The sequence below is a fragment of the Lonchura striata genome, chromosome 23 (genome assembly GCF_050655825.1).
Source record: "Lonchura striata isolate lonStrDom1 chromosome 23, ASM5065582v1, whole genome shotgun sequence".
Taxonomy (NCBI): Eukaryota; Metazoa; Chordata; class Aves; order Passeriformes; family Estrildidae; genus Lonchura; species Lonchura striata.
The window spans coordinates 8,823,513-8,848,812 of NC_140725.1; the positions used below are offsets into that span (position 1 = coordinate 8,823,513).

The window sequence follows — 25,300 nt, forward strand, 5'->3', positions numbered from 1 at the left end:
GCCGGGGCCGCGGAGGAGGCGACGGGGCTGGCCCGGGCGGCGGCGGGAGGGGCCGGGGGAGGGACCGAAGGACCGGGGCACCGGGGGTGGGGCGGAAGGCGGGGCGGTGGCGGCGGTGGGGCCGGGCCGGGTCGGGCCGGGCCGGGCCGGGCCGGGCCGGGCCGGGCGGTGGAACAGCGCGGCCCCGCTGAACCCGCCGCGGGGCCTGCGGGAGCAGCATGGCCGCCAGCCTGTGGATGGGGGACGTGAGTGTCCGGCCGGGACCGCGCGGCTTTGTGCGGAGGGCGGCGGGGCTGCGGGGTTCCGCGGCCGGGCCGGGGCGGGGCGCGGGAGGCACTGACCGTCTGATACCACCACGGACCGGCACCCGCACAATGACGCTCTCCCACCGACCGACCGACCGACACCCTCCCATTGACTCTCGCACTGACTGACACCCTCGCACCAATTGATGCTTCACTCCGGCACCGTCACACTGGCTGTCTGACACCATTACAGCAACTGACAGCCTTACTATGACCGACTGACGCTCTCCCTCTGACACCCACACAACCGACAGACTGACATCCTCACAGTTCGGACACCCTCACTGTGACTGACATCTGACTCCAGCTGACCCTGTCCCTGACTGACTGCCCTCTTCACACCACTGGCACCCCCACACTGACACAGCCTCACAGCCCCTCACACATTCAGATACACCTAGAACTCCCCAAGTGACATTCATGTCATATGCTCCTGTGCATGCTGACATGCTCACACAGGCTGACACACACACTCTCAGACATAAACCCCAGCCTGACAGGCACATTTGTGACCAGTTACACACACACACCCCAGAGTGATCCTCATTGCAGCCAGATCACATCTACACTTAGACCAGTGTCCCTGGTGGTCAGACACATGCATGGTCACCAAAAAGTCTCACACTTCCATACTCTTAAGAGGCACTTACTCCCATACTCACAGCATGTACACTTGCATTCTTTGAGGATTTATCTGCTGTTTTACCTGCTCAGCTGCTGTAGGCACTTACATGCTTACATTGTACAAGGGATTTACACACACTCATGGTTGTGCTGCTGATTGTGCTCACACTTGTAGGCACATTTGTATGCACTTTTCCAAGATTATCCCTCACAACCTGCCCCCTACGTGCTCACCTTCGGGTGCACTTAGACTCTCATAGAGATTTTGACTCTCCTACATGCACTCACATTCACAAGCACTTACACTTCCTGCTAGGTCCCTCATTCCTGCCTGTGTGTGTACCTGGCAGGAAGAGCACCCGTGTGAAACACACTCACGGGTGCTTCTTCACCCAAGGGTGTCTTGCTGCCCATTCACATGCACCCTGTAGGCACACTCACAATGATACACAACCCACAGCATCCCTTGTGTGCCCTTCACACACCCTCACTCTTGTGCCCTTGTGTCCTTCACATTCACTGCTGAGCACACACTTTCACACATATGTGTATTCACCCCAGCATGTTGTAGTGCCCTGCCACCCAGCCGCACTGCATGTGTGTATGCTCAGTGTGTTGTGGTGACTGCATTGCTACCACTGTGGTACACTGTGACGCACACACACGGTCCCACTGCTGCGTATAGTGCCTTTGCTGCCACGCATTTGTACACACCTGTGTGCACTCCCACTATGTGTATACATGTCACAACTTCCCTGCCACCTGTTTCTTGGACGCATATCTTCCTTTAGCCCCCTTCTTGCAACTCACACCAGCACAGTCCTGCTTGCATGTAGTGTTCCTCATCTCTCACCTGTGTGTGTACACACAGCCCAGCACATTCCCGAGAATCCCACTGGGTACTTCTCTCCCACACACACACTCAGCACACCCAGTTTACCACAGTATCAGGGTGTCCTCTACTGCCTTTACTCGTGCATGGAAACTCTATGGAGTCTGTTCTCCTCTTCCCCACACAGAGGGTTTTCAGTCACCTCTCTGTGATAAAGTCCATCTTCTTTTTCATCACTACTCTCACAAGCAGGCCATGGCTCTTTGAGCCATACGGACATATCCAAGCAACTGGTTGTCTTTACAAATACAACTTTCTGTACACACACAGCCAGGATCACCCTGGCATGTCTGTGCAGAGTGGTGCTGCTTCTGCTCCTGACACAAGTCAATTCTGCTTCACACTCACCTCCACAGGGCATCTGCTGCCTTTTACACGTGCAAGTGCAGTATGGTCACTTTCACATACTACACAATCTGTCACACATGCAAGTGGTGGAGCCACCTGGTACTTGACAGACAAACAGATACTTGAGGGCTGTAGGTTACCGTGAGACACCTATCTTACGCAGGATACATGGAGCTATATATATATTTTATACATACATTTTTCAGCTTCATGTTACCTGTCACACACACTGTTCTCCATTTTCATTTTGGTTAGTTCCCTCCTCCAGTTTCTGTTATACACAGGGGTGTCCTGTTCACTCAGGCTCTTCATAGTATATTTGATCCAAATTCCAGCACCATTTCCTACTTGTCAGTCCCTTACAGCACACAGACACCTGCTCTCCAGCGTGTTCACATGCACTCTTACCTGCACAGTGCGGTCCTTCCTTGTGAAATGAACAAGGTCAGTGCTTCCATGGGCAGGATGAAGTGTAGAGCTGCTGTGGGACACGATTCCAGGGCTTCCCCCAAGTGCTGCTCTGGTATCTCCAGGCTTGTGCGAGGCAGACAAAGCTCTGCAGACCCCTAGCACAGCTCCACGGGGCAGTGTCACCTGCCACATGCAATCCGGGGTTATGCCACACCTGTGTATCCACAATGCTGGCCCAGCCTTCACTTGCACCTGGAGAAGGAGCCTGCCATCTTCTCCCCTGCTCCTGTACCAAATGCTCAGTTTGTTGCTGTATGTTTCTGAGTAGCTTTTGTCCTTCTGTGAAGCTCCCTGTTCTCTGAAATTCATGCTGTCTCTTGGGTTCCACTTTGCAGACTGTTGAGCCTGGTTCATGCATGCCTGCTGGTTTTGAGTGGCATCGACCCTCTTAAATGAATCTTCTTTTTGAAGTGTAAGGGTAAAATCATTCTCAATAATGTTTTAACTGATTAGAGGGGCATTGACACATATTCTCTTTTTTGTAGATGCTCTGATCTAACTTTCTTTCTTTTTTTGCTTTTATAGCTGGAGCCCTATATGGATGAAAACTTTGTTTCAAGAGCCTTTGCCACCATGGGAGAGCTTGTACTGAGTGTAAAAATCATTCGAAACAGGTTGACAGGGTAACTGTTTCTGTTTGTTCTCTGAGCGCATTTGGACTGAAGCGTTGCTGTGGTCTTTCTATATCAGAGTGAATTTTCCCTTTGAGAGTCTCACCATTGCTGCCACCGGTATGGGAATATTGATCAGAGAAATTGAGAGGGCACTGTTGGCTCCTCAGCCCTCCCTCAACAAACAAGGTTTGGTCCTCATCCTGCAGTGCTCCAGCACTCAGTCAGAGTGGTGTATGTATCTCATTCCATCCCTCTGGGAATTACACCTCCCCGGGCTTTGGTCACTAGTCTGTAGTGCAGCTATGTGATGCTAACAGAGGTGGGAAGTCTGACTTGGAGCAATAAGAGAACCTTTAGAGTTCATTTGAAATAAAATTAGTGATTTATGCAGAATAAAGCAGTTTAATTCTTATCCATTATTCTTTTAAGTGTTGTAATTTCAGTTTTCAGTAGTTAAAACTTGGACAGGCAAATTGATGGTCAGTAAAAGTAGGAAGTAAACCATAAGCTAAACCATTTTCTGTGTGCTTATGTTGACCTGACCTATGGTAAGTAGAGGCTATCCCTTCACATCCATCTTCTGTTTGGTAGCTAATATTTATACTTTAAAAATAAAATGTTCTATGTATTGCAACAATAGCAAATTTCCTACCAGTTATCTAAAATACAGTTTTCCTCATCAAATGTGTTTTAACTTTATAACTTCTGTCTCTTCTCTTCTGTGTTGTACAATCAGAATTCCAGCAGGCTATTGCTTTGTAGAATTTGCAGATCTAGCTACTGCAGAGAAATGTTTGCACAAAATCAATGGAAAACCACTTCCTGGTGCTACACCGGTAAGTAAGTGGGATCAGCCAGTTGAGAACCAAAACTTGGAAGGGACAGATAGTGTAGAATGTGTATTTTTAGTGATTACAGATAAATTGAATAGTTAGCAAACTGGGATTCTTCTTTGCTTTAGAACTGAAGTTATGACTATAAAACTGTTAATGTTCTTGCTCTGAAAACTGTTGAGAAAAACCACTGATTTCTTTGTGACTGTCTAGATAAAATTCAAGTGTAGAAGTGTTGTGGGGTGTGATGGTTTTTATATCTGACCATTGCTGCTGTTATCAAAGTTGGACTAATTAGAAACCTGAGAAGAACAAGGAAGAAATTCAACTGAGTATAGTGTATGTCTGCCACAATTCTTCCATCTCTGTCCTTTTGTGTAATCATGGAGTCACAGAGTGGTTTGGGTTGGAAAGGACCTTAAAGCTTATCGTATTTCATCCCCTACCACGGGTAGGAACACCTTCCACTAGACCAAATTGCTCTGAGCCCCATCCAACCAGGCTTTGAACACTTTCAGTGATGAGGCAACCTGAGAATTTAGCTCTGTGTGTTGTTATATGCGTAGAACTTGCAAGTTCACACTGTGTTTTGAGTAACATTGATTGGCAAGAGAAACATGACTATTAATCTTGCATTGTTCTTGGTCCTTAGCAAACAGAAGTTAAACCTCTTTACAGTGGAGAACAACACAGAGTATTGAATAATTGCAGTGCATAACTCTCTCCTCTACATAAAAGCTGGGTAGTTAGGGAGAAGAGGAGGAATAGGCAGAGAGGCTAATTTTAGAATGTTGACTCGAATATGTGGTAGATTAAAATGAGACGGCTAACACAGCTGTCTGTTGTACCCACAGGAGTTGGCTGCAGTAGCTGGGGTGACTGATTCATAAAGCAGCTCTAGAATCACCTCAGTTATGGTGTGATATACAAGGTAAATGGGTTCCTATTTCAGAGTAGTTAATACCCAGAGTAGGAGACTGGGAAGTTCAGACTGAGTTATTTAGTCAGGGTTCCTGAGTGGGTGACGTACCCTGTTAAAAGGAGTTGATGAGAGGCCTAGAGATACTTGTTTCATGTGTTTTCTCATGATTAAGGCAAGCTGATCATCCTGGATGCCTTCTATAATCACTGGAGACACAAAGAGAGCAGCTCTTGCAAGAAGTAAGATAATAATGGAAGTTTGGTTTTGGGAATACCCATCTTTCTTCACAGTTTTGTTCAAAGCACAGTGTGGAGGGATGATTTGCATAACACATAGAGAATTACAGATGTCAGGCAGAGATCCAAAGCAGCCCAAATCAGTACACTTGGCAGGCAAGTGCCTAGCTCATCCTTTGCATTTAGAGAATTTTGTTTACAAAAAACTTGAGTTTGGCACATGCTTTTATTTTTTTTAAATATTGAATCAGTCGAAGGAATAACAGAGAGCCATGGTGCTGGTGCTATCTTTCTTTTCCAAGCATTGGTGTTCTCAGTTCCCATCTGAGTGAAAGTACTCTCAGGTGTCTTGTTGATTTTAAAGCCAGAATATTGCAGTGAAGAGTGAGATAAAAAAAAATAAAAATCTAAGTGCTTCAAAGTGGAATCTAAATTTTGTGTTAGCTTGTAAATGATCCACAGAAAGTTGTGTAGTACTGTGCTCCAAAGAATGCAAGCATGCAAGGAACAGGATTATAGCCTAGAGTTAAGACTGTGCTCTATTTCCCAAGAATTACCTGTTTTTGAGGGAAGGAAATCCATCACAAAGGCCCAGGAACACACTGGGCTCTTCACTGTACCGAACAAGTACCCTGATCTCTAGGGCATTTCTGATTGTGATCTGAAATCCTGATTATATGATCTGAAATCTTGATCCTGAGATTAGCCCATGATCTCTAAGAGCTGATTCAAAGATCTTGGTATTCTTAGATCTTGGTCTAAACTTAAATGTAAGTTGGGCAAAAGTTGCTAAAAGTATGGTAGGTTGGGGACAGAGTGTTCCAGATGTGCCAGAGGGCACAAATCTGGGCGGCTGGGAAACTTGTTTCAAAAATAAATCCAGATGCAAAATTTAAAGAGTGCTCCAGTGTCCTTTCAGTAGTAGTAGTTCTTTCAGAACCCTTTAATTTTGAATCTTACTAAATGTCCAGAGCCAAGTATTTAGCCACACTTCCAGACTCAGGCTGATTCCATTTTCTGGTGTGTTGGATTCTGGTCTGCTAGTGTTTGTGTTAAATCACAAAAGTCCAGTAGTGGTACTGTCGTTTCATTTTAAGACTTTAAAATGGGAAAAAAATTAACATTTGTTATTACATTTTGATTTTCATTATTATATCTGTACTAATGCTAAATAAAAATGTGCTTATTACCTTAACTGATTGGCCTGAAGGCATTGAACATATGTCATTAAGTTGCATTATATCAGCTTGTTGTATTTTTCCCTAATTGCTTGAATTCACATGACAACATTTGAATGTATGGATTCATTTTTGCCTCGTTTCAGGCGAAGCGATTTAAATTGAATTATGCAACATATGGAAAACAGCCTGATAACAGGTAAGTGCTCAATATTTAAATATTAATTTTGCCTGCTTAATGTCTCTCTATTAATTGCCTTGCAAAAATTATTCAAAATATATAAACCCAAAGTTCATCACTGCCAGTCTTTAGTAGAAGGAACTCAGTCTACCAGTTTTGTGCTTTGCCCTGTGTGTGGCACAACAGATATATCCAGTGTCCTTTAAGGTACTTAAACTTTGTAGCATCCAAGTATCTAATTCATATATTATAATTTAAGATCTATGTATTATAATTTGAGATCAATGTATTGGAAATAACATCTCTATAAATGAGATATTTTTTCTTGTCATTTTAGAAATCAGAGATATCCTGAGTAATAAGCATTGAAATAATCTTTAAAGAAAAAGCAGTATTAAGTTGGTTGGTTGTTCTGCTTGAATTAGCTTGAAAAAGCAGTGTCAATCAAAATTTTAGTTCAGCAGCTTAACTGGTGGTACTTCAACATCTCCATTAAATGGTCTTTTAATATCACTCTTCTCTGAGTTCAAATATTTAAGCTAAATGGTAACCGTCACTCAGCATGTCCCTTTTTTTTTCTTTTGATTGTATTTAAGACTTTTACTTTTGATTTCTATAGTCCAGAATATTCCCTTTTTGTGGGAGACCTGACTCCTGATGTGGATGATGGGATGTTATATGAATTTTTTGTTAAAGTTTATCCATCGTGTAGAGGTGGAAAAGTTGTTTTGGACCAGGCAGGAGTATCCAAGTAAGTTGTCTTTTATTCACTTTTTTTTTTTTTTTTTTTTTACTTCACATGTGGCAATAGGGAAGATAGAATGCAGTAAGGGGGAAAATTTCTTTTGGCTTAGATTTTAGTAATCTTCAAATATAGTGGTGTTGACCATTCAGGCTGCAGTTTGCTTGAGTTTTAATAGTTACCATGGGTATTGTCACTCCTCTGTCAGTGTGAGGCCCATTGTGTGTTATTGCACTTCTTAAAATGCTGAAAAATACCTTAAGTAATCTTGAAATACTCTCTTCCTGGACTCTTGGGTGGAATTGTTCTTTACAAACTTTAGGCTATTGAGTGTATATTCCTGTGAGAGCTGTACAGGTTTTCTTTCAAACAGGGTAGGGTACACAAAGCTGTGATTCACTGTCAGGTTCTCAGTAGCTGCCTTGTTTGTCTTTCCTGAAAACATCTTGCCAAAAACAGCTATCAAAAAGTTGGATTTCTTAATGTAATTAAAACATTTTCTAAATAGCATGCAATTAAGCTGTATTTTCCAGAGGAAGGAGCAGTTGGTGAGCATCCTTGTTTTCAAAGCAGAGCATGGCTTCAATGAAGCACAATTCTGTAATATAACACCTGTGAGAATGTTGGGATAAGATATAGGCTATGGCTGTAGGTCCCTCCATCTTCTGATAATGGGGTTTCTTAATCTTAGGTTGGTTTGAAGGAATCTCTGGAGGTCTCTGGTCTAGCTCCTAACAGGACTGCAGCCTGCACTAGATCATATCATCCATGAATTGTGTAGCCTGGAAAACCTCCCAGAATGGAGTTAATTCAATCTGTCTGGGCAGCCTGTTCCAGAGCTGCACTCCCCAGTCATGAAGTCCTTCTTCATGTGCATCTTGAACTTGTTGCAGAGCTACTCAGTCTCTCTGGCTATTGCGTCCTCATGCTGTCATTGCCACCTCCCCTGGGACTGACACTGCTGTGTTTGGCTCTTTGTACCTTCTGCTCCTCCTCAGTGTAAACCCCACAGTTCCTGTTGTGCTGCACCTGCTTCAGTCTCTGTCTATAGAACAGTTGTTGGTCCTGCAGGTTGGACTATTAATTGGGTTTTGGGAACTGTGCATAGGTGCAGACCTCAAGGAAAGGGAATCTGTGGTAGCTTGGGAAGTGGGGAAGGAGTAGGGACTTAAAAGTCCTGTTTCTGGGAAGAGCAAAGCTGTCTCCCCTGGCAGTGCCAGAGTGTTGGTGGCAGGGGCTTTGTTGGGACTTATGCAATTGCTCAAAGCTGAGACATCTGCAGGTGTCAGTGTGATGTGAGAGAGGAGCTTAGGGCTTGTAGACATGCCCAGTGAAGCCCTGGCCCTTCCAGCCAAGGCTGGTGGATCAAGAAGGCCTCCTCCCAGACTCTCTTGTCCAGACAGGAGAGGAGCTTGGAGCATGGTGCTGTGGTACTGTGCCTACTTCTCTGCTTTCTGTTGAGGGTACAGGTGCTGAGGCTTTTCCAACTTCAGGGGCACGACAGAAAGTTTGTAGGGAGGTCCTGGCCAAGAAGAAATTATTTCTTTCCCCACCAATGGAAGAATCAGTATCTGGAAGACTTGGAAGAATCACTGTCTTCCTTGCAGCACCCAGCATCTATTCCTGTACACCGCATCCATCTCTATTTGTGTCTCTTTTGGAACTGCCAGTCTTCCCAGTTTCACTTTCACACTCCTGGTCCCATCTGAAAATCTGCAGGAGTCTTTTGGCATTTAGAAACTTAGTTGGGTTTGTGTGTGAGCACCTTAAACTGACTTAGAAATTGACTTGCACTGGATAAATTTGCCATAATCCTTTGGCAGAGGGCAAGTTAAATGAATGTGGGTCTGTGTAGAGTTTTGCTTGTGTTTAATAATCTAGTTTGTATGTAGATACACACCTGTGTATATATATATATATATATATATATATATATATATATATATATAAGAGTTTTGGACTTGTGTGTGGAGCTTGCTGTGCAAGGTACTGCATTTTCTGGGGCATGAACTGCTCTAAAATAGCTGCTAGTGGGGACCTCCCATGAGAAGTAGGTAATGCTGCTTCCAAAATAACACATTACTTGGTGTTTAGCAGTTCCCACAGAATAGATAATGCACTAAATTTACACCCTTGCTTATGGCTTGTTTTTTCGCCAGGTAGACAAGCCCTTCCCTCCCAAATTTCTTCCTTTGCTTAGATGGATTCCTCTTACCCTCCCACACCTAAGTCTTTGATCTTTCTGCTGCGTTAGGCAGCCCATCCCATGATGAGATCCTGGCACTGCCCTCTTGGATGCTGTTGCATTGCTTCTGACTCACTACGGCATCAAAAGCCCACGCAAAGGATTGTTGGGGTTGGAGGGAGTTGGAGTTTTCTGTCTGGCTGACATGCAGTTCTGCCACATCACGGTGAAGGCTTGTTGCAGAGTCCAGGGGTTCTGGATGTGCTGTCTGTTCCAGGTGCGCCCTTGAGAATATCAGTATCTTCCCAGCAGAGATTTGGGGCGTTACCATGTGTCAGTTCATGCATTTCAACATGGCTTGTGTTAGCTCACTTCCCCAGAATCCACTGGCACAAGAACTACTTTACACTGACAAGCCCTTGAAAGTACTGCCAGAGCTTGGACATGTGGCTTCAGGCTTTCTGGAAAAGCGGCTGGAAGGTAGAATAATTTCATCTCTCCCAAGTGCTGGGATAACAACCCTAAGGAACATTTTTGTACACTGTTTTTCCCAAACCAAATCAAACTTCACTGTAACTAATTTTTATAACGTGGCATTGCTCTTTGGGGTTGGTTTTATGTGAATTTTTCTGTCTCTGCAGAGGTTACGGGTTCGTGAAATTCACAGATGAATTGGAACAGAAGAGAGCACTGACAGAGTGTCAGGGAGCTGTGGGGTTGGGCTCTAAACCTGTACGCTTGAGTGTGGCTATACCAAAAGCGTGAGTAGAAGAACAGCTGGACATTTATATGACAAATCACATCTTGTTTTAAATGCCTTTTAGTCCTTTGGATACATGTCCTGGATGTCTCCATCACAAAATGAAAGAATACTGATTAATATGGGGAGTATCAGAATGCCCTGGGGTTCAAAGAAATTATAACATTAGCTCAATACTGAGCATTTTACACTGTTTTGAATTGTATACATTATTAAATCCCTACACATGTGCACACACTGTAGTTAAATATGATTGTATTTAAAATGTATGTTCCTTTGCATTAAATTGAAATAGTTTAAATCTTCCTAATGATGACTGGATAGCAAAGCTCAACTACCTTGCTAATTCTATTATGATATCTACTACATATAAGACTTTTGGGGCAAAGATTAACTTTTTTTTCTGTGTTTGTTCAGAACCTGATACAATGAGATCCTGGTCTGACTTGGGGCTCGTAGCACTAGGGTAATACGAATCATAGTAATTGCTCCCTGTTTGAATAATATTTAGATTTTCAGTGACCTCATAAATCTTGGTGGGGAGAAGGAAGAGAAAAGCAGAAAAAATGGGTGCATTGTGGTGAGAAGATTGATGTTTCCTTCCTCCTGCTTCTCACTAATGTCATCGTTAGTAGAAATAGCTTTATGTGTGACATATTTTCATTTCCAAACAATATTTGTCATCTTATTATTTCAAACCTTGATAGTTAGGTGAAATGGTGTTCCTTAGGAATGCTGTCACTTCCTAAAGTGGCAAGGAATAGGAATTTTAGTCAGTTCTCAGAGCATTTATTTTTTGATTACTAGTAGTTCTTATTTCATTAACTTTTTCAAGTCTGTGCATTGAAGACCACCTGGTTCAGAGAGAAAGGGGACAGGGCCTTGCTTAGGTTTCTGTATGACAGTGGCAAAAGGGAGAGTTTTATCCATTCTTACAAAAGAAAACTCAAGGTTTTTTGCCAGCCTTTAAGTCTTTAACTCTTCCTGTAAAGCAAGGCTCAGTACTTTCTCTCAGAAAGCTGCAGATTACTTAACTTCATCCTCTTTACCAGATGGAAGAGGGGACTCCAGTATCTGGCTTGTGGTTCAGGATTGTTCTAAACTGAAGCTCATAGTCCTGAACTCTTCCCTTCCCAGAGCCAGGAAGTGATACCAAATTAACTCATAAAGAATGAAAGTAATGTTTATTAATGAAAAGGAATATGAATACAGGAAAGGGTATTAAATTTAAACCACTTCTTTCTTTATGCAAATGTATGCAAATAATATTACTGCAGTAAATAGTGAATATATTTTAAAGATTGAAGTTTTCTTGTTAGACTAAGCCTTTTCTCTTTACTACATTGTATCTTAAGCTGTTTCACTGCTTTTTTCATACTGGTTCTGCACTATTTTATTGCAATTTTAAAAAATGATTTATTGCTATTTTATTGGTATTTTTTCCTGCTTTATTTTTTTAAGTAATCGTATGAAACCAATGGAGTACAATCAGATGTACAACTATAATTACAACCAGTATTACCAACAGTATCACAACTACTACGCTCATTGGGGGTACGACCAGAACACGGGCAGTTACAGCTACAGCTACCCCCAGTATGGCTACACGCAGAACACCATGCAGGTAGGACAGCACAAGCTTGAAAGGTGGAATGGGGAGCATGTCATCTTCATCTCTGAGAATCACAGAATGTCCTGAGCTGGAAGGGACCCACAGGAATAGAGTCCAGCTTCTGGCCCTGCCCAGGACACCCCAACAATCCAACCCTGTGCCTGAGAGCATTGCTCAAATGCTTCTGGAGCTGAGGCAGCATTGGAACTGTGACCATTCGCTGGGGAGCCTGTTCAGTGCCCAAGCTCCCTCTAGGGGAAGAATCTTTTCCTGATATCCAGCCTGACCCTCCCCTGACAGGGGGAGGCTCCAGCCGTTCCCTCAGCAGGTCCTGTCCCTGGTCATGGAGAGCAGAGATTGGAGCTCTCCCTCAGGAGGAGCTGCAGACCCTAAGGAGCTCTGCCCTCTGTCTGCTCTGCTCCAAACTGAACACACCAAGAGATCTTAGTATATACCTCTTAATAATGAAGTCTTAATATAGCTACTATTTAGTGTTTAGCCCCTGGTGTGTCCTGTTGCCTTATGGAGAGTATATTGCTGAGGTAAAAAAATGTTTGGAGGATATAAAGGGTCTCTTAGTACAGTTGTGATGGTAGAAGAGTTCTCTTGGTACAGGCAGTGCTCAGAGTGTCTTTGGGATCCTTCATAAACTTTGTTATAAGGGATAGAACACATCAGAACAGTCACTTCACTTCAACCCTGGAATTTCAAGAACTGCCTCTGTTAGAGGTTTAGTGTAGGATCTTGCCCATGGAGTGTTAGGAATGGAACACAGGTTTATGTGTGAAGAATTCTGTTGTAGTAACTCCAGTATAAAAGTCAGTCTCTGACAGTACTAATCAACAAGTGATGCTTGCAAAAGAAAAGATAATTATCCACTGTCCTAACGGGTTTGTTTTTCCTTGCAGACATATGAAGACGTTGGTGAGGATGCATTGGAAGGTATGTTTCTCAAATCCTGTATTGAAGTTCTATGTATGTTCTGTACTGCTTGGAGATAGACTTTCTGAAATTGGCCCTAATTTCAATTTATAATATGCCTTTATCTTTGAGTAAATCTGAGAAAATGTGTGGGTCACTATTGCCTAGAACAGTTGCATCCTGGTTTTACTCTTGCTGCTCCTAGTCTGAACCTGGTGAGGACTGAACCTGTTTGACTTCCCCAGCACTGAGATTTTAATCTTCTGTAGTACTGAAATTGGTATCCTTTTTTTACTAGGGTTTTTTTTCTGATATGCTTCCAAGAAAAAAGTAGATATTCTGTTTTTCTGCAAAATCTTGACATTTAGAGGCCAGAATACTTCATTGTGCTTTTAGTTTACAAGTAAAAGGGAATAATACTAGTCACCACACTGATAAAATATTTCAAGCAGTTGTTGCTTGAAATGGGTCACTGTCTCGTGGTTTGACACAGGAAAAGAATTTTCTTGGAAGGAAGGGGTCAGTCCAGTCAGGGGTCAGGTTTGGATACTGACACTTGGGGTGACCAATTGAGGGTGGACACGCCCCTGAGAACACAGAGGGGTAAAAAGCAGAACTCCCAGGAGAACTCGCTCTCTTTGGTTCCGGTCAGCGGAGAGTGCAAACCTCCCCTGCCCAGCCATGAGCTGGGTGGGGAAGGGGAAGCCATGTGGCCTGCAGAGGTAGGCCAGGGGGTGAAGGGTCTGGAACCGAGCTGGGCCAGTTCCTGCAGATGGAAGGGTGGAGAACGTCTGAGATGTCTTTGTTGCCCCCCCAGCCTAGAGGAAAAGACATAGAGAGCCTGCAGACACCCGGGAGTTTGCTGGCAGAGGAGAAGGAGGAGAGGGGGAAGATGCCCAGCGTGGGAGACAGCCCAGCGTCCTGGGCCAGAGATTTCAGCTGTCCGGGGAGTCCGGGAATTTTAACCCTTTCCTGTGAAATTAAGGCTCTGTGAAATATTGCTCCTCCTCAATTTGAAGGAAAGAGAGACAGCCGGGGACCTCAGTTGTTAGGGAAAGAAGGTTGGGGGGAGATGATCGAGTGGCTGTTGGCTGGACTCTTCTTGATAACCATAGACTGAACCAATCCTTCCTCCAAGAGAGACTTCATCTTAGGGGGATGCAATGGTGAACCAAGAGACTCCTTCAGCAACTACCAGTTCAGGAATGAACAGAGAAAAGCAGAGGAGGGTGTGAGGATGCCCTCCATCTTCAGAGAAGAAGAGAAGGCGATCTCTGTTCTTGGACCCCCGGCCCCAGGGGAAAATGGGGGGGACTGTAGTCCCAAAATGAGATACTGGACTGTTGTTCCTCTTGGTCCTTTACAAAGCCTATAAGCAGTCTCTGTCCATGCACAGTGGTGAGAGCACTGTGACATGGAGAGGAGAGTGTCACACTGGCAGATTCTCTCTGGGCAGTGCCATGTGTGACATGGAAACACAAGAGGTGGCAGCCTTGTTTCCTGGGGGGTCTATGGTGCAAGGGAGACTCCTCTCTCTGCTGATGGACTCAGTATTGATTATGTGGAAGGGTGAAGACTGGATTGAGGATCCAAATGTGTCTCGCTGTGATTTGTTGGAATTGGGTGGGGGGGAGGAGGAATGTTTAGAAAGGTTTTCATTTCAAATTTTGTGTGGTTTTTTTTCCCCTTTTATAGCAGCAGTAGTAGTAGTAGTAGTAGTAGTAGTAGTAGTAGTGGTAGTGTAATAAAGTTTTCCCCTTGTTACTAAGTTTGGCCTGCTTTGCTCTGTTCTAGATCACATTTCACAGCATTCAACTGATAGGTTACATTTTCATGGGGGCGCTGGCATTGTGCCAGTGTCAAACCATGACAGTCACTAAATCAGATCGGGGTTTTAGATACCTGTACAAGTAGCTTTCATTTATTGATGTAAAAAACTATCATTTCATGCCGGCCATTTTAGATTTCTGTCTTGAGTGCAATATGCACTATGCAGTATATCTTGCTCTATCCTAAAAAAAAAGTAAAAACTAAAAATCACATAATAACAGATCAACAGGATCCACAGGTATGAGTGATGGTGTGTGTGGAAGCTGTTAATGGCTCTTAAAAGCATTCTAGGAGAGCTTTCCTTTTGCTGAACCAAACATACCAGGACTAGAATTGGGATATCTCTGGATATTTCTTTTTGTGGATGATTAAATGAAAGATTCCTACCTTTGTAGGAAACTGAATTAATGTATTTTCACTGTATCATTTCTTTTCCTTAAATGTCTTCTCCTGTAATGCGTTACAACATGATGTAGCTAAAACCAAAAATAGAATCCTGGAACAGTTTGGGTGGGAAGGAACTTCCAAAGTCATCTTTATCCACCCACTGCCATGGGCAGGGGCATCTTCCACTTCACCAGGTCACTCCAAGCCCTGTCCAACCTGGCCTTGGACACTTAAAGAAATAGGGCAACCACAGCTTCCCTGGGTAGCCTGTGTCAGGGCCTCGCCTCCCTCACAGGAAAGTTACATGTTTAAAAACATTTTATTCCTGATGTGTTTTAGAGTCTTTCTTCATTCAGCTTTGTGTTGAGAGTCATTCACTCACTGTTGTGATTGTGCTACTCTGATAACCTGAGCTTTGCTTTGCTGGTATTGTCAGGTGAGCTTTACATCTTACAGGGGTTTGGGGAGTCCATCACTGTGCATTCAGAGCAGCAGGATTGGACCTGCACGCTTGTTGTCCAGCTCCAAAATGCTTTCTAAACATTTCTTCCACATGTAAAATAGGGCTATGCTCACCGTGATGCTGTGGTGCCACTGACACTCCCTTCATTCCTAACTGTGACTCCAGCTGTGAGCTGCTGGAGGCTTTGGCAGATGAGTTCTGGTGACTGCTTGCAGCAGCACAGGATGCTCCCATCCATCTGTCCATCCATCATTTGTGACCTCACAGTGGAGGGAGCAGAAGGGAATGGGTTCCTCTGCATTTGCTTCTGCCCTTTCCATCTGGTCAAGCCCCTTCTGGCAGTGCAGGTGGTTTCACTGGGCTGTGAGGTGCAGGTGTGTGTTCCCTCCACTGGCTGTCCTGTGGGGCAATCACTGTTGTAAAAAGGGACATGTTTGGATGTAGTTATTCCTTATCTCATTGCAGAGAGATTGAGTAGGATTGACTGATTAGGTCAGGTTTGTGACTGGGCAAGTGCTGTGAATGTTTGGTGACACACAGAATCATATAATACTTGGGGTTGGAAGGACCTCTGAAGATCATCCAGTCCAATTCCGTGCTAATGCAGGCTTACCTGGAGTATGGGACACAGGAACACATCTAGGTAGGTTTGGAATGTCGCCAGAGAGGGAGACTCCAAACCCTCCCTGGGCAGCTGTTCCAGTGCTCTGCCACCCTCCATCAAAATAACTTATTGTTCATGTTGAGGTGGTTTCTCCTTGTCCTGTCAGTGGGCATCACTGAACAGAGTCTGGCACTATCCTTTGACACCTGCCCTGGAAATACTGATACTCCCCCCATGTTTGTTTTAATATACAAACTTGTTTTTTTTCTGAACACCTTTGATGTGTGACCTATTTGTCTGTCTTTCCTCCCATAGATCCCACACCTCAGTTAGATGTCCATGAAGCAAACAAGCAGTTTATGGAACAGAGTGAAGAGCTCTACGATGCCTTGATGGACTGTCATTGGCAGCCTTTGGACACGGTCTCATCAGAGATCCCAGCCGTGTTGTAGCCTCATTGCTGAGGCATTGTGTCTGTGAGACATCCTCCCAGTGTGCACCAGACTGTTATGCTGCCCCTGGATCCTACAGTTGTGAGGGGTGGCCCTTTTCCCACCCAGGTCAGGTACTTGGAGTACAGGAGGACTGTGGTCTTTCCTGTAGAGAACAAGTATTGTAGGAGCATCATGGTAACCTTTATTCATGGTGAAAATTAGAACTGCAACAGTTTTGTTCCTTTTGTCTTGAAATGAACTCTTCATACTTACTGAGAAGTGTAATTCATAAACTTCCAACAAAATGGCACAGGAGAAAGACTCTACTCCATCGTACAATAAATTACCCTTTGCATTTTGGTTCGTGCCCATCTTTCTGCTTTGCTGCCCATTCAGCTGTCTTAAGTCATTTGACCCAATGCTCATGAATGTGTTATTTCAAAAAAGATCATTGTTGGACACCACTAAAATGTCTCAAAATCTTTCCAGTGACTGGGTATGGTTGCTGTAACTTAAGCATGGGATGAAAGCTTATGTTGTGGTTAACTTAAGCTGTGATCTTGAGCTTGCAAGTTTGATGTTCTTAAGCAAACAACCCAAAGAGCACTTTGGAGAGCAAAGACAGAAAGGAGTGTTATAAAGCTTTTACCTTTGATGTCTTGCACACCTGGCCTGCTTCTCTACCTATGTATGAGGAAATAATTCCCCATGAACCAGCAGTGTGTAACACTTTTTCCAGCAACCATATTTAAATGTTAATTTGTGTATCATGCCTTTATTTTTTTTTATTGTGGACACACCTTGATGGTCTCTTTGAGATGCTGAGATTTTGTAGTGTCTTCCACTACTGGACTAGTGTCCAGTCAGAGTGAAACTGAGGATCTGGCAGCAAAAATGGGTCAGACCAATTTCATTGATATGTTGTGCAACAAATGGTTGTTAACCTGGAAAGCAGTTTTCTACTGGATGCTGTATAAGCTGGATGGACAAGCAATATATTTAAGCTGATATGTTGCATTAGAGGGGAAAGTGAAAATACTAGCACTTATATACATGTTATAAGCCCTTTTTCAGGCTTTTGTGCCTTAAACTCTTGGAGAAATAGCGACAGAGAAACTACTTGTAATAAAAGTCTATCTAAGGAATAGTTTGGTAACTGAAATTGCTACTGCAGAGCATTTCGTTGCCTCCCTGCCCATGTTGATGCAGAGATTTGCCACAGAATTTAAATACTTTGATAAAGCTACTTCTACTACACCTTTGTTTGTGTCCATAATTATGACCTATTTGTCAGTCTGTGGTCTATTTCATAAACTGGAAGTGGGATGTGAAGGGAAGGGTGATGTCACTGGAGTTACGTTATTCCTGACGAGTGAGCTAAAGGACTGCTGGACTCCTGCGTTCTCATCTGCTGTGAATTTTCCTCGTGCTGTGCCCCTGACTGTGCTGCTGTCTCACCTTCAGCTGTTCTGAATGTAAGGAAAGGAATATTCCCTGTGTATGCCAGGAGTTTCAGAAGCAGCAGAAGTGGAAGAGAGCAGAGCTTTATATCCTCTGATGTGGCCGCTCAGCTCAAGACACCCCCTCTTCTTCGGAAGTTCAGCAGAGTGGCATTGCAGAAGTGATGTAAAGAAGGGCATTTAAAACACTTTCTAGGTCATTCTGTTACTGTGCTAACCTGTGTGCCTTCTCCTATTTTGGACTTTTCCTACCCCCCACAAATTTTAGCTTTTACAATGTGGCCATTCCAGTTTCCTCCATGGGGTGAAGCCACATTTATTTATCAATATAAATTTATTCTGCTGTTCTCATCTGCCCAGCATTGCTGTCTGTGGAGTATTCCCTAATGCCTGGATAAACTATCTCCATACAAGTCTGTCTCTAGAGGAGAAAGGAGCAGGTTTTCAGGGATCAGACAGCAACCCTGTGGGAAAATCCTTTTGCTTTCTGCTTTTGTTTTTTGGTGAAAAGAAAAATAGTAAATATTAATCCAACCCATCCTAACCCCAAATTCCTGTGAGAGCTGAGCACGTACAGACCCTTGTGAGGAATAATTTGGGAGTGCAGAAGCCAGCAGAGATGACCTGTTGACTCCTGTTTACTGGTAGTGCAGAGCTTAAAATAGCTCCAGCTTTTGTGTCAAGAGAGAGGTTGATGTGAGGCTCTGGGCCACATTCCCTGGAAGTATGAGCCAGACTACTGGGGCTATTTGGGAGAATCTCAGCCAAGGTTGTGTGGAGCTGTTAAATCTCTGGATTGTTTGTTGTGGGTTTTTTTGTTTGTTTTTTGTTTTTTTAAATATAACTTACTTATTTTAATGTTCATTTTCAGCTCCCGGCCATTATTGCTGTGTCTGAAGCACAGGAGAGACTTTTATATGGAGCTACAAAACAGCCACCTCCTGGGATTTGTAAGGTTTGCCTTTTGGAATCCCAGTTAAGTAGAGTGTGGGATTTTGTTTCTCCTGAATGGCTACAGGAAAAGTCTATTTTAATTACCATTTAGTGTTTCACAGGATGAAAGACAAGGATTCCATATAGTAAGATAAATTCTGCTTTTGTCTCTATGTGCTAAAGGCAAGAAGTCCAAGGCAAATGATATCACAGCTCCCTGGGATTATGTAATTCCTGAAAATTGCATCCATATTGGCAACAGAGATCAAGCACTCTGCCCTTCAGCAGGCAGGGTTTATGGCAATTCCAAGAACAACTCAAATATTCTTATTGTGTTCTTTGATGAAGAGGCAATCATCTAATTTAGAGGAAATTGTAGGGACTCTGATTCCAATTTGTGTTCCACAGACTGGGAATGTTCAGCAGAGCTGGAGGGACATGGGTGTTTTAAGGCACAGAGTGGTGGTTTCCAAAGGCTGAATTCTGAGGCTGCGGAGGGGCCTCTTGCCATTAGCCTGTGTTTAATTAAAAGCTTGACAATACACATTGGGGTGGGCTTTTGGTGATCCTGACCCTCTTCCAAAGGGAAGAGGAGTCTTCAAGCATTTCTTTAACAAATGATAAGAGGGCTGAAAGAGGCTGACAGTGATTTTTTTTCTTTCCATGTGAGTCTGACTAGAGAAAATTCCTGTTACTTGGATCAGTTTTTGGAGACACATTCATATCCCACACATGAGACATACACAACACCCTTAGGAATTTCTCTAAATCCCTTTTGAGGAACAGAGATAAATATTTGACTCTAATCTTCCTGTACTGGGTATCTCATTACTGGCTTGTTAATCTTCAGCTTTTGCTAAACAAGATTGGAGAGAAACTTTTACCTTCCAGCCTTGCTATCTCCCAGTGATCTTATAAAGCATACTAGATACACCAGTTTCTAGATTTAACTTGGGATTTGCTTAACCATCAAACTAATTCAGTGGCAGGATGGGGTATGAATTTGAAATGCAGTAGCAGGAACTGATAGAGCTGCTTCAGGAAATGTCACTGATAGAGTTCACTTTCCTTTTCTTGCTGGTTAGAGCATTTCTTCAGAAAATATCTCATTTTTTTCTTCCTTAGTAGTTATTTAAAGTAAAAATGTTTTTTCCAAGTGAAGTCAGTTTTTAAGAAGGTGTGTGGGGTCCTGCTCAGCACACACTCATTTTTCTCTGCCACATGGTGGGATTCTTGGGGTGGTCTGTGCAGTTCTGTTGGATTTGATGATCATGTGGATCTTTTCCAAATCAGGATGTCGCATTATTCTATCATTCAAAGATCATGCTGCTGCTGCTGTAAAATTTCTAGGGAAAAAGCAATGGTGGAGAACACAGTTGGGAGAGATTGAGAGCTGACCATGGCCAAGACTTGCTTCAGCCCCTTGATGTGTCCCAGGAAGCCATAGGCACAACAATCTACCTGGATCACTAATGCACACCTGCTTTTCCTTACTTACAGTTTTCACATCCCTGTGCATTGTCTGCTCCCATCTGTGAGGTGGTGGGAACTGCAGCCTCTTCCAGCATGTGCTCCCTGTTCTGTGCTGTGGAAGAGGCTGGTGAGAGATTCTCGGGAGGTTTCATCAGGGCTTCACTGACCATGCACATGCAGTGGGATTTTCTCTGCCCCTCTTGGATCTCCATCCATCTTGTCATGGCAGGCTGAGGTCTGCTGTGCATCCAGTGCTTTTCTTTGCTGCTCTCTGGGAATTCTCCCAGTTCAGCATTTGGAAGAGACTCTTACCAAGCAATGTTTGCCAAGCTTTGAATTTTTGGGGAAGGTTGATGTTTTTTCCTACAGTAATCTCCGAGGCTTTACTCTGCCCTGTGATTTGGCATGATTTTTAGGCTCACATTGTATCAGTGGCTGTGCCAAGGAGACTCCAGGGATAGCCTCGTGACTTGGCGGAACAGCTGTGAGATCCATGGCGGAAGAGAATGGGAGCAGCTGCTTGTACCTTGTCCCTGACAGCTTTGGCAAGGGCTGTCTTGCAGAGGATTTGGCCACACAAAGTTTGGGGCTCACTCCCAGACTTAGCCTTAAATGGCTGAGGGTTTATTTTGTTTCCGATCTGCCGTGTTTGGAGGTAATTACCAGCTCAAAAGGTCATTACTGAACATTGGGAATTTTTTCATCTGTTCATTTGCTTAGAACAAATTAAAACATGACCATACTTTTTTCCCTTTCTCCAGGACTTCGACAGGAATCAGTCTCAGGCGTTTCCAGCTGATTTCCCGCTATGATTGTGTGTTACAGCGCGGGGCGTGGGGGGCGGCTGCGGCAGGGCCACGACCGTCCCCTGCGAGCTCTGCGATTCCCAGTTACTGGCAGGGACAGACAGCGATGCCACGGGGCTTGGGGTGGAACAAGATGGATTTATCCCTGGGCTCCCAGACAAGACTGGGGCGGGGTGAACAGAAGTTTTTATAGAGCAGCTCAGGAGCAGTGGTGTAGGAAAGTGAACCAACGAGGATATGGTAAGAGAGGAGTATAAGGTGGGGCAAATAGCTATCAGGGAAAATGGGGGGGGGGGGGGGGAATAATGCAAAGTAACGAATGGGGTGTCGAGGGCATCAAGACAGACACAGAACTCTCTGGAGAAAGGGGCAGGGATAGAGGGAGGATCGGCAACTTGGAATGGAGGAGGTTAGGGAAAGGCTCGGGAAATTTAGCAACTGGGGAAGAAAGGGGATTAGGGAGAACAGGGAGCAAACATGGATTCAAAGGAAAACACACCACAACTGTGCCTTCAGCATCAGCAGCTGTTCCAGCACTCCCTTCCACCCCGTTGACAGGTGCTGCCGTTTTAAATCCTTTCCACAGATTATGAATCATAAGCCAGGAGCCTTACAGAGGTATTGTGTTGGCAAAGAGGCTTCTGTTGCCAAGAACCTTTTCTTCTATTTCCCGAGGGTGGAGCGTTCCCCCCACCCCCCGTTCCAAAACGGAGGAAGGAGTAGGGGAAATACAGCTGCTGATTTCAGCTTTTCAAAGAACAACTCCTGGCGTGGACCCTGCATGGAGAAGGAGAGAGAAATTGTACTTGCCCCACCCGGACTGGGGAGTCATTTAGGTGGTGTGGGGGTGTGCAGCTGCTCCCAGTGCTAGTGGGAGTGGTGAATCATGGGATCATTAAATGGTTTGGGCTGGGAGAGGGCGGAAAGCTCATCTCATTCCACCCGCTGCCATGGGCAGGAACACCTGCCACTAGAGCAGGTTGTTCGGGAGTCTCGTTTATCCTTTGGGATGGGGTGGAGTGGGACGATGGAAGGGGGAAAGACAGGAAAGATGGCTGGGACTGTAGGCAGCGCGACCTACAACTCCCAGAAGCCTCTGCGGGAGGGCCCGAGACCAGCGGCCAATCGGAGCCCGCTCTATCGCACTATAAAAGGAGGCTGCTTACCAGTTTCCGCCTCTTTCGGCCATGGCGGCGAGCAGGGTTGGGCGTGGAGTGGGCGTCGGGGACCATCCACCGCCATCCTTCGTCGCTGGGGCTCCCCTGCTGCTCGGCTCCGCCGTATGGGCGCCCTGGGGGCATCGCGTCCGGCGGCCGCGCTTCAGTGCGCTTCGAAGGCTGCGAAGGGCAGCGCGGCCTTGCCACCGCCCTCCTCCTCAGGCCGGGCCAAGCCCGGGGTAAGTGAGGGACCCCCGAGGCTGATCTAATGGCCTGTCCCAGAACAGGCGGGCGGAAGAGCTCCCCGGACCCGCCTGGCCCTATCGAAGCTGTGTCTGTCGGTGCTGTGGTAGATGCAGTCAAAAAGGAGCCGAGAGCAAAAAGATTTTCCTCGACGGTCGCCGCTCGGTTGGAACCTTAGTAACTGTCCGGCAACATCTGGGGAAAGTACATGGCCGGCCATGGGCTAAGGGGTGTTACTAGTACTGGAAGTAAGCGGCTGCCGCAAATCCCTGCCCCTGGGGTTCAAATTGAAGCACGGGGGGGGGGGAGTGGGGGGAAGGGTTGTCTCCCGGCTTTCTGTACTTTTGTTTTAACTTACTTCTCTTGCAATTTACTTAAAGCTCAAGACACTTTTCTTCCCCAGCATCATCCTGGTGTAGAAGGTGGTCCTGGGATGGCTGGTGATGGCCTCAACTTTGGGCAGGTGAGATGGGTAGTCCAGGTTCTGGAGTCCTCAATTGAGAGGCTGAGAATTGGTTGGTTTTGTGGCCTCCCTGGACCAGAGTAGGAGCCAGCAGCGTTTCCTGCCCCTCTGCTATTGAGCAGTGCCAGCACGTGCTGTTCCAAGGCTATGCATCCTCCATAGGGCTTGTCCTGGGCCCTGCAAACTCCCGTAGTTCTTGCTCCATCCAAATCATGGGCGAGATAAGGGCAGTTCCTCTCTCTGGGGCTCACTGGAGGCAGAACTGGGAGTCAACCCTGATACCAGAGGCAGTCAGTCACTCTGTCACAGACTTCACCAGATAAACTCCGTGTTTACCTGCATGTTTATCCAAGACCTGTGGCTCCACACAGTAGCTACAGGTCTCCAACAACATGCCAGAGCAATGGGAAGGTCTTTGACTGCTGGGCCTCTTCTGCCTGTGACTGTCACTCACCCCTCCAATACATTTTTGGGAATTAAGCTGTTCCTTGTTTGGGGTTCCAGGGTGGGATGAGTCAGAGATGTGTCCACAAAAGTTTGCAGCCCACTGCTGATACTGGGGGTATGTTGTGATGTCTTCCAGAGGTCCTGGTTGTTCCAGAGCTCACCAAATCTGATGGATAAACCCAGGTGAGAGGGTAGTACCCTTGTTGGATCTCAACAGCCCATCCCTCCAAATCCCTTTCCCATCAGATCTGAATACCGATCTTGTGGTCGAAAAAGGAGGAAGAGTAACATTCATGCTGGTCTTGGGCTCTCTGCAGGTGTGTCCTGTGCTGAGAGGGGCCACTAGGAAGACAGGCTGCACCAGCCTCACTATTGTGGGAATTTGTTGGGAAGGAAACTCCTAGTCAGGAGAAGGGTTAAACATTGTGCCCCGGGGGCAGACATGCCATGAGGGTTGGGAGCCTGGAATTTGTTGGGCATATCTGAGCCATAGATTTACAGTGACCCATTGGCTTCAGGCACAAAACTCTGGCTCTTGTCTTTTCAGCAATAACTGTGGAAAAAGATGAAAACTTGTGAGCCCTGTCCCACGGGCTTGCTTACCATAGGACCCGAGTTGTGGGAAAGCTGCAGTGTGGAGCATGTGAGTGTCCTCTGGGGAACTCCTGGTGTTGGGATGGGCAGTAAGGGTAAACTAGGTACTAGGAGGAAATTCTTGGCACTGAGGGTGATGAGGCCCTGGTTGCCCAGAGAAGCTGTGGCTGCCCCATCCCTGAAGTGTTCAGGGCCAGGTTGGGTGGGGCTTAGGCCATCCCTGGTGCTGGTTTTCCACCTGGTCTGGTGGACGATATCCCTTCCCATGGCAGGGTGTGGAATGGGGTGAGCTTTTAAGGTGCCTTCTAACCCAAACCATTCTGTGATTGCATAATCTGGAGTGAGGTCTGGAGGACAAGGGACAGTTCAAGCTGACTGTGCTGGAAGTGGCCAGTTTTTCACCTGGACTAAGCAGGTGGGAATTATCAGCCTTGTTTTAAAAGCTTTTAATTGGCAAAAAATTGTGATCTGTGGTGCAGTGTGTGGGTGAGATCAGTGGCAGTGCAGCCTGGTCCATGATGATTCCCGAGTCTGGAGACTGTTGAATGAGTCCTGCGGATATGGGGCTGAGGCCAGACGTGCTTGCTACCCAGAGTCACAGGGCAGGGAGGGGACATCCAGGAGTTCTGGTATGTGGATGGAATCTGACACAGCACTGAGCCTGACTGCTCATCACTCAGCAGGTTTGTTTTTTTTCTCCATTTTCTCAGGTCTAAGCAGAGGGTGAGCCATCTCTGAGGAACTTGGTGGTGCAGTGCCAGACTGTTCTTTCCCAGACCTCCAGAAGTGGGAACTCTGCAGAGCCAGATCCTAGCTCCTTCCTGAGCTATGAGCTCCACCGAGTGGGAGCAGCTGCTTCTGGGATCCAGTTACCTGCAGTGGAGGGAGCTGGAACTGGTTTGTCTCCAGGTGTTGCTGAAGCTCCCATCCAGATGCTCCACATTGAAGAGCAGTCTGTTTCATGGAGTTTTCTCAGGAAGGGGTCTGGATATTAAATACTTGATTAGAGCAGGGAGCCAGTAATGCCAAGGTGGTGGGTTTGATCCCTATATGGATCATTCACTTAAGAGCTGGACTTGGTGGTACATGTAGGTCCCTTGCAACTTGGAATATTCTGTGTGTGTGGTAAGAGTTTGAATAAATGCAATTACTTCAAATCCTTGTATTTCCTGTGTTTGAGTT

At 45.3% G+C, this 25,300-nt stretch overlaps 1 protein-coding gene, 1 long non-coding RNA gene and 4 other non-coding genes across 13 annotated transcripts; all 6 read left to right on the forward strand.

Moving 5' to 3' along the window:
* Window positions 1-81: 81 nt before the first annotated feature.
* On the forward strand, window positions 82-25,275 carry TRNAU1AP (tRNA selenocysteine 1 associated protein 1). Of its 8 annotated transcripts, none has more exons than XM_085559965.1 (14): window positions 82-245; window positions 3,166-3,263; window positions 3,991-4,090; window positions 6,570-6,622; window positions 7,224-7,355; window positions 10,173-10,292; window positions 11,753-11,915; window positions 12,812-12,845; window positions 16,424-22,610; window positions 22,995-23,077; window positions 23,661-23,707; window positions 24,072-24,167; window positions 24,460-24,533; window positions 24,829-25,275. In XM_085559965.1, exons 1-9 carry the CDS (start codon window positions 219-221, stop codon window positions 16,558-16,560), a joined length of 864 nt encoding a protein of 287 aa, XP_085416091.1. In that variant the 5' UTR covers window positions 82-218; the 3' UTR covers window positions 16,561-22,610; window positions 22,995-23,077; window positions 23,661-23,707; window positions 24,072-24,167; window positions 24,460-24,533; window positions 24,829-25,275. The 8 variants fall into 8 exon arrangements, with proteins under 8 accessions (XP_085416091.1, XP_085416092.1, XP_085416087.1 ...); XM_085559966.1 differs by having other exon boundaries at window positions 23,018-23,077; XM_085559961.1 differs by having other exon boundaries at window positions 16,424-21,063; window positions 21,170-22,610; window positions 24,072-24,533.
* Window positions 12,852-14,588, forward strand: LOC146765577 (uncharacterized). Its single transcript, XR_014949953.1, has 2 exons — window positions 12,852-13,546; window positions 13,642-14,588. It is a non-coding gene; the product is annotated as an uncharacterized LOC146765577 (long non-coding RNA).
* On the forward strand, window positions 22,684-22,826 carry LOC116184445 (small nucleolar RNA SNORA16B/SNORA16A family). Its single transcript, XR_004149214.1, has one exon. It is a non-coding gene; the product is annotated as a small nucleolar RNA SNORA16B/SNORA16A family (small nucleolar RNA).
* Window positions 23,414-23,544, forward strand: LOC116184446 (small nucleolar RNA SNORA44). Its single transcript, XR_004149215.1, has one exon. It is a non-coding gene; the product is annotated as a small nucleolar RNA SNORA44 (small nucleolar RNA).
* Window positions 23,746-23,862, forward strand: LOC116184447 (small nucleolar RNA SNORA61). The gene has a single exon (XR_004149216.1). It is a non-coding gene; the product is annotated as a small nucleolar RNA SNORA61 (small nucleolar RNA).
* LOC116184443 (small nucleolar RNA SNORD99) lies at window positions 24,626-24,696 on the forward strand. Its single transcript, XR_004149212.1, has one exon. It is a non-coding gene; the product is annotated as a small nucleolar RNA SNORD99 (small nucleolar RNA).
* Window positions 25,276-25,300: the final 25 nt, after the last annotated feature.

Coding starts and splice junctions, on each gene's coding strand:
- TRNAU1AP (XM_085559960.1), top strand. CDS start 219: ATGGCCGCCAGCCTGTGGATGGGGGAC. Junction 10,293..11,752: donor AGTGTGGCTATACCAAAAGC/GTGAGTAGAAGA, acceptor TATTTTTTTAAG/TAATCGTATGAAACCAATGG. Junction 11,916..12,811: donor ACACGCAGAACACCATGCAG/GTAGGACAGCAC, acceptor TTTTCCTTGCAG/ACATATGAAGACGTTGGTGA.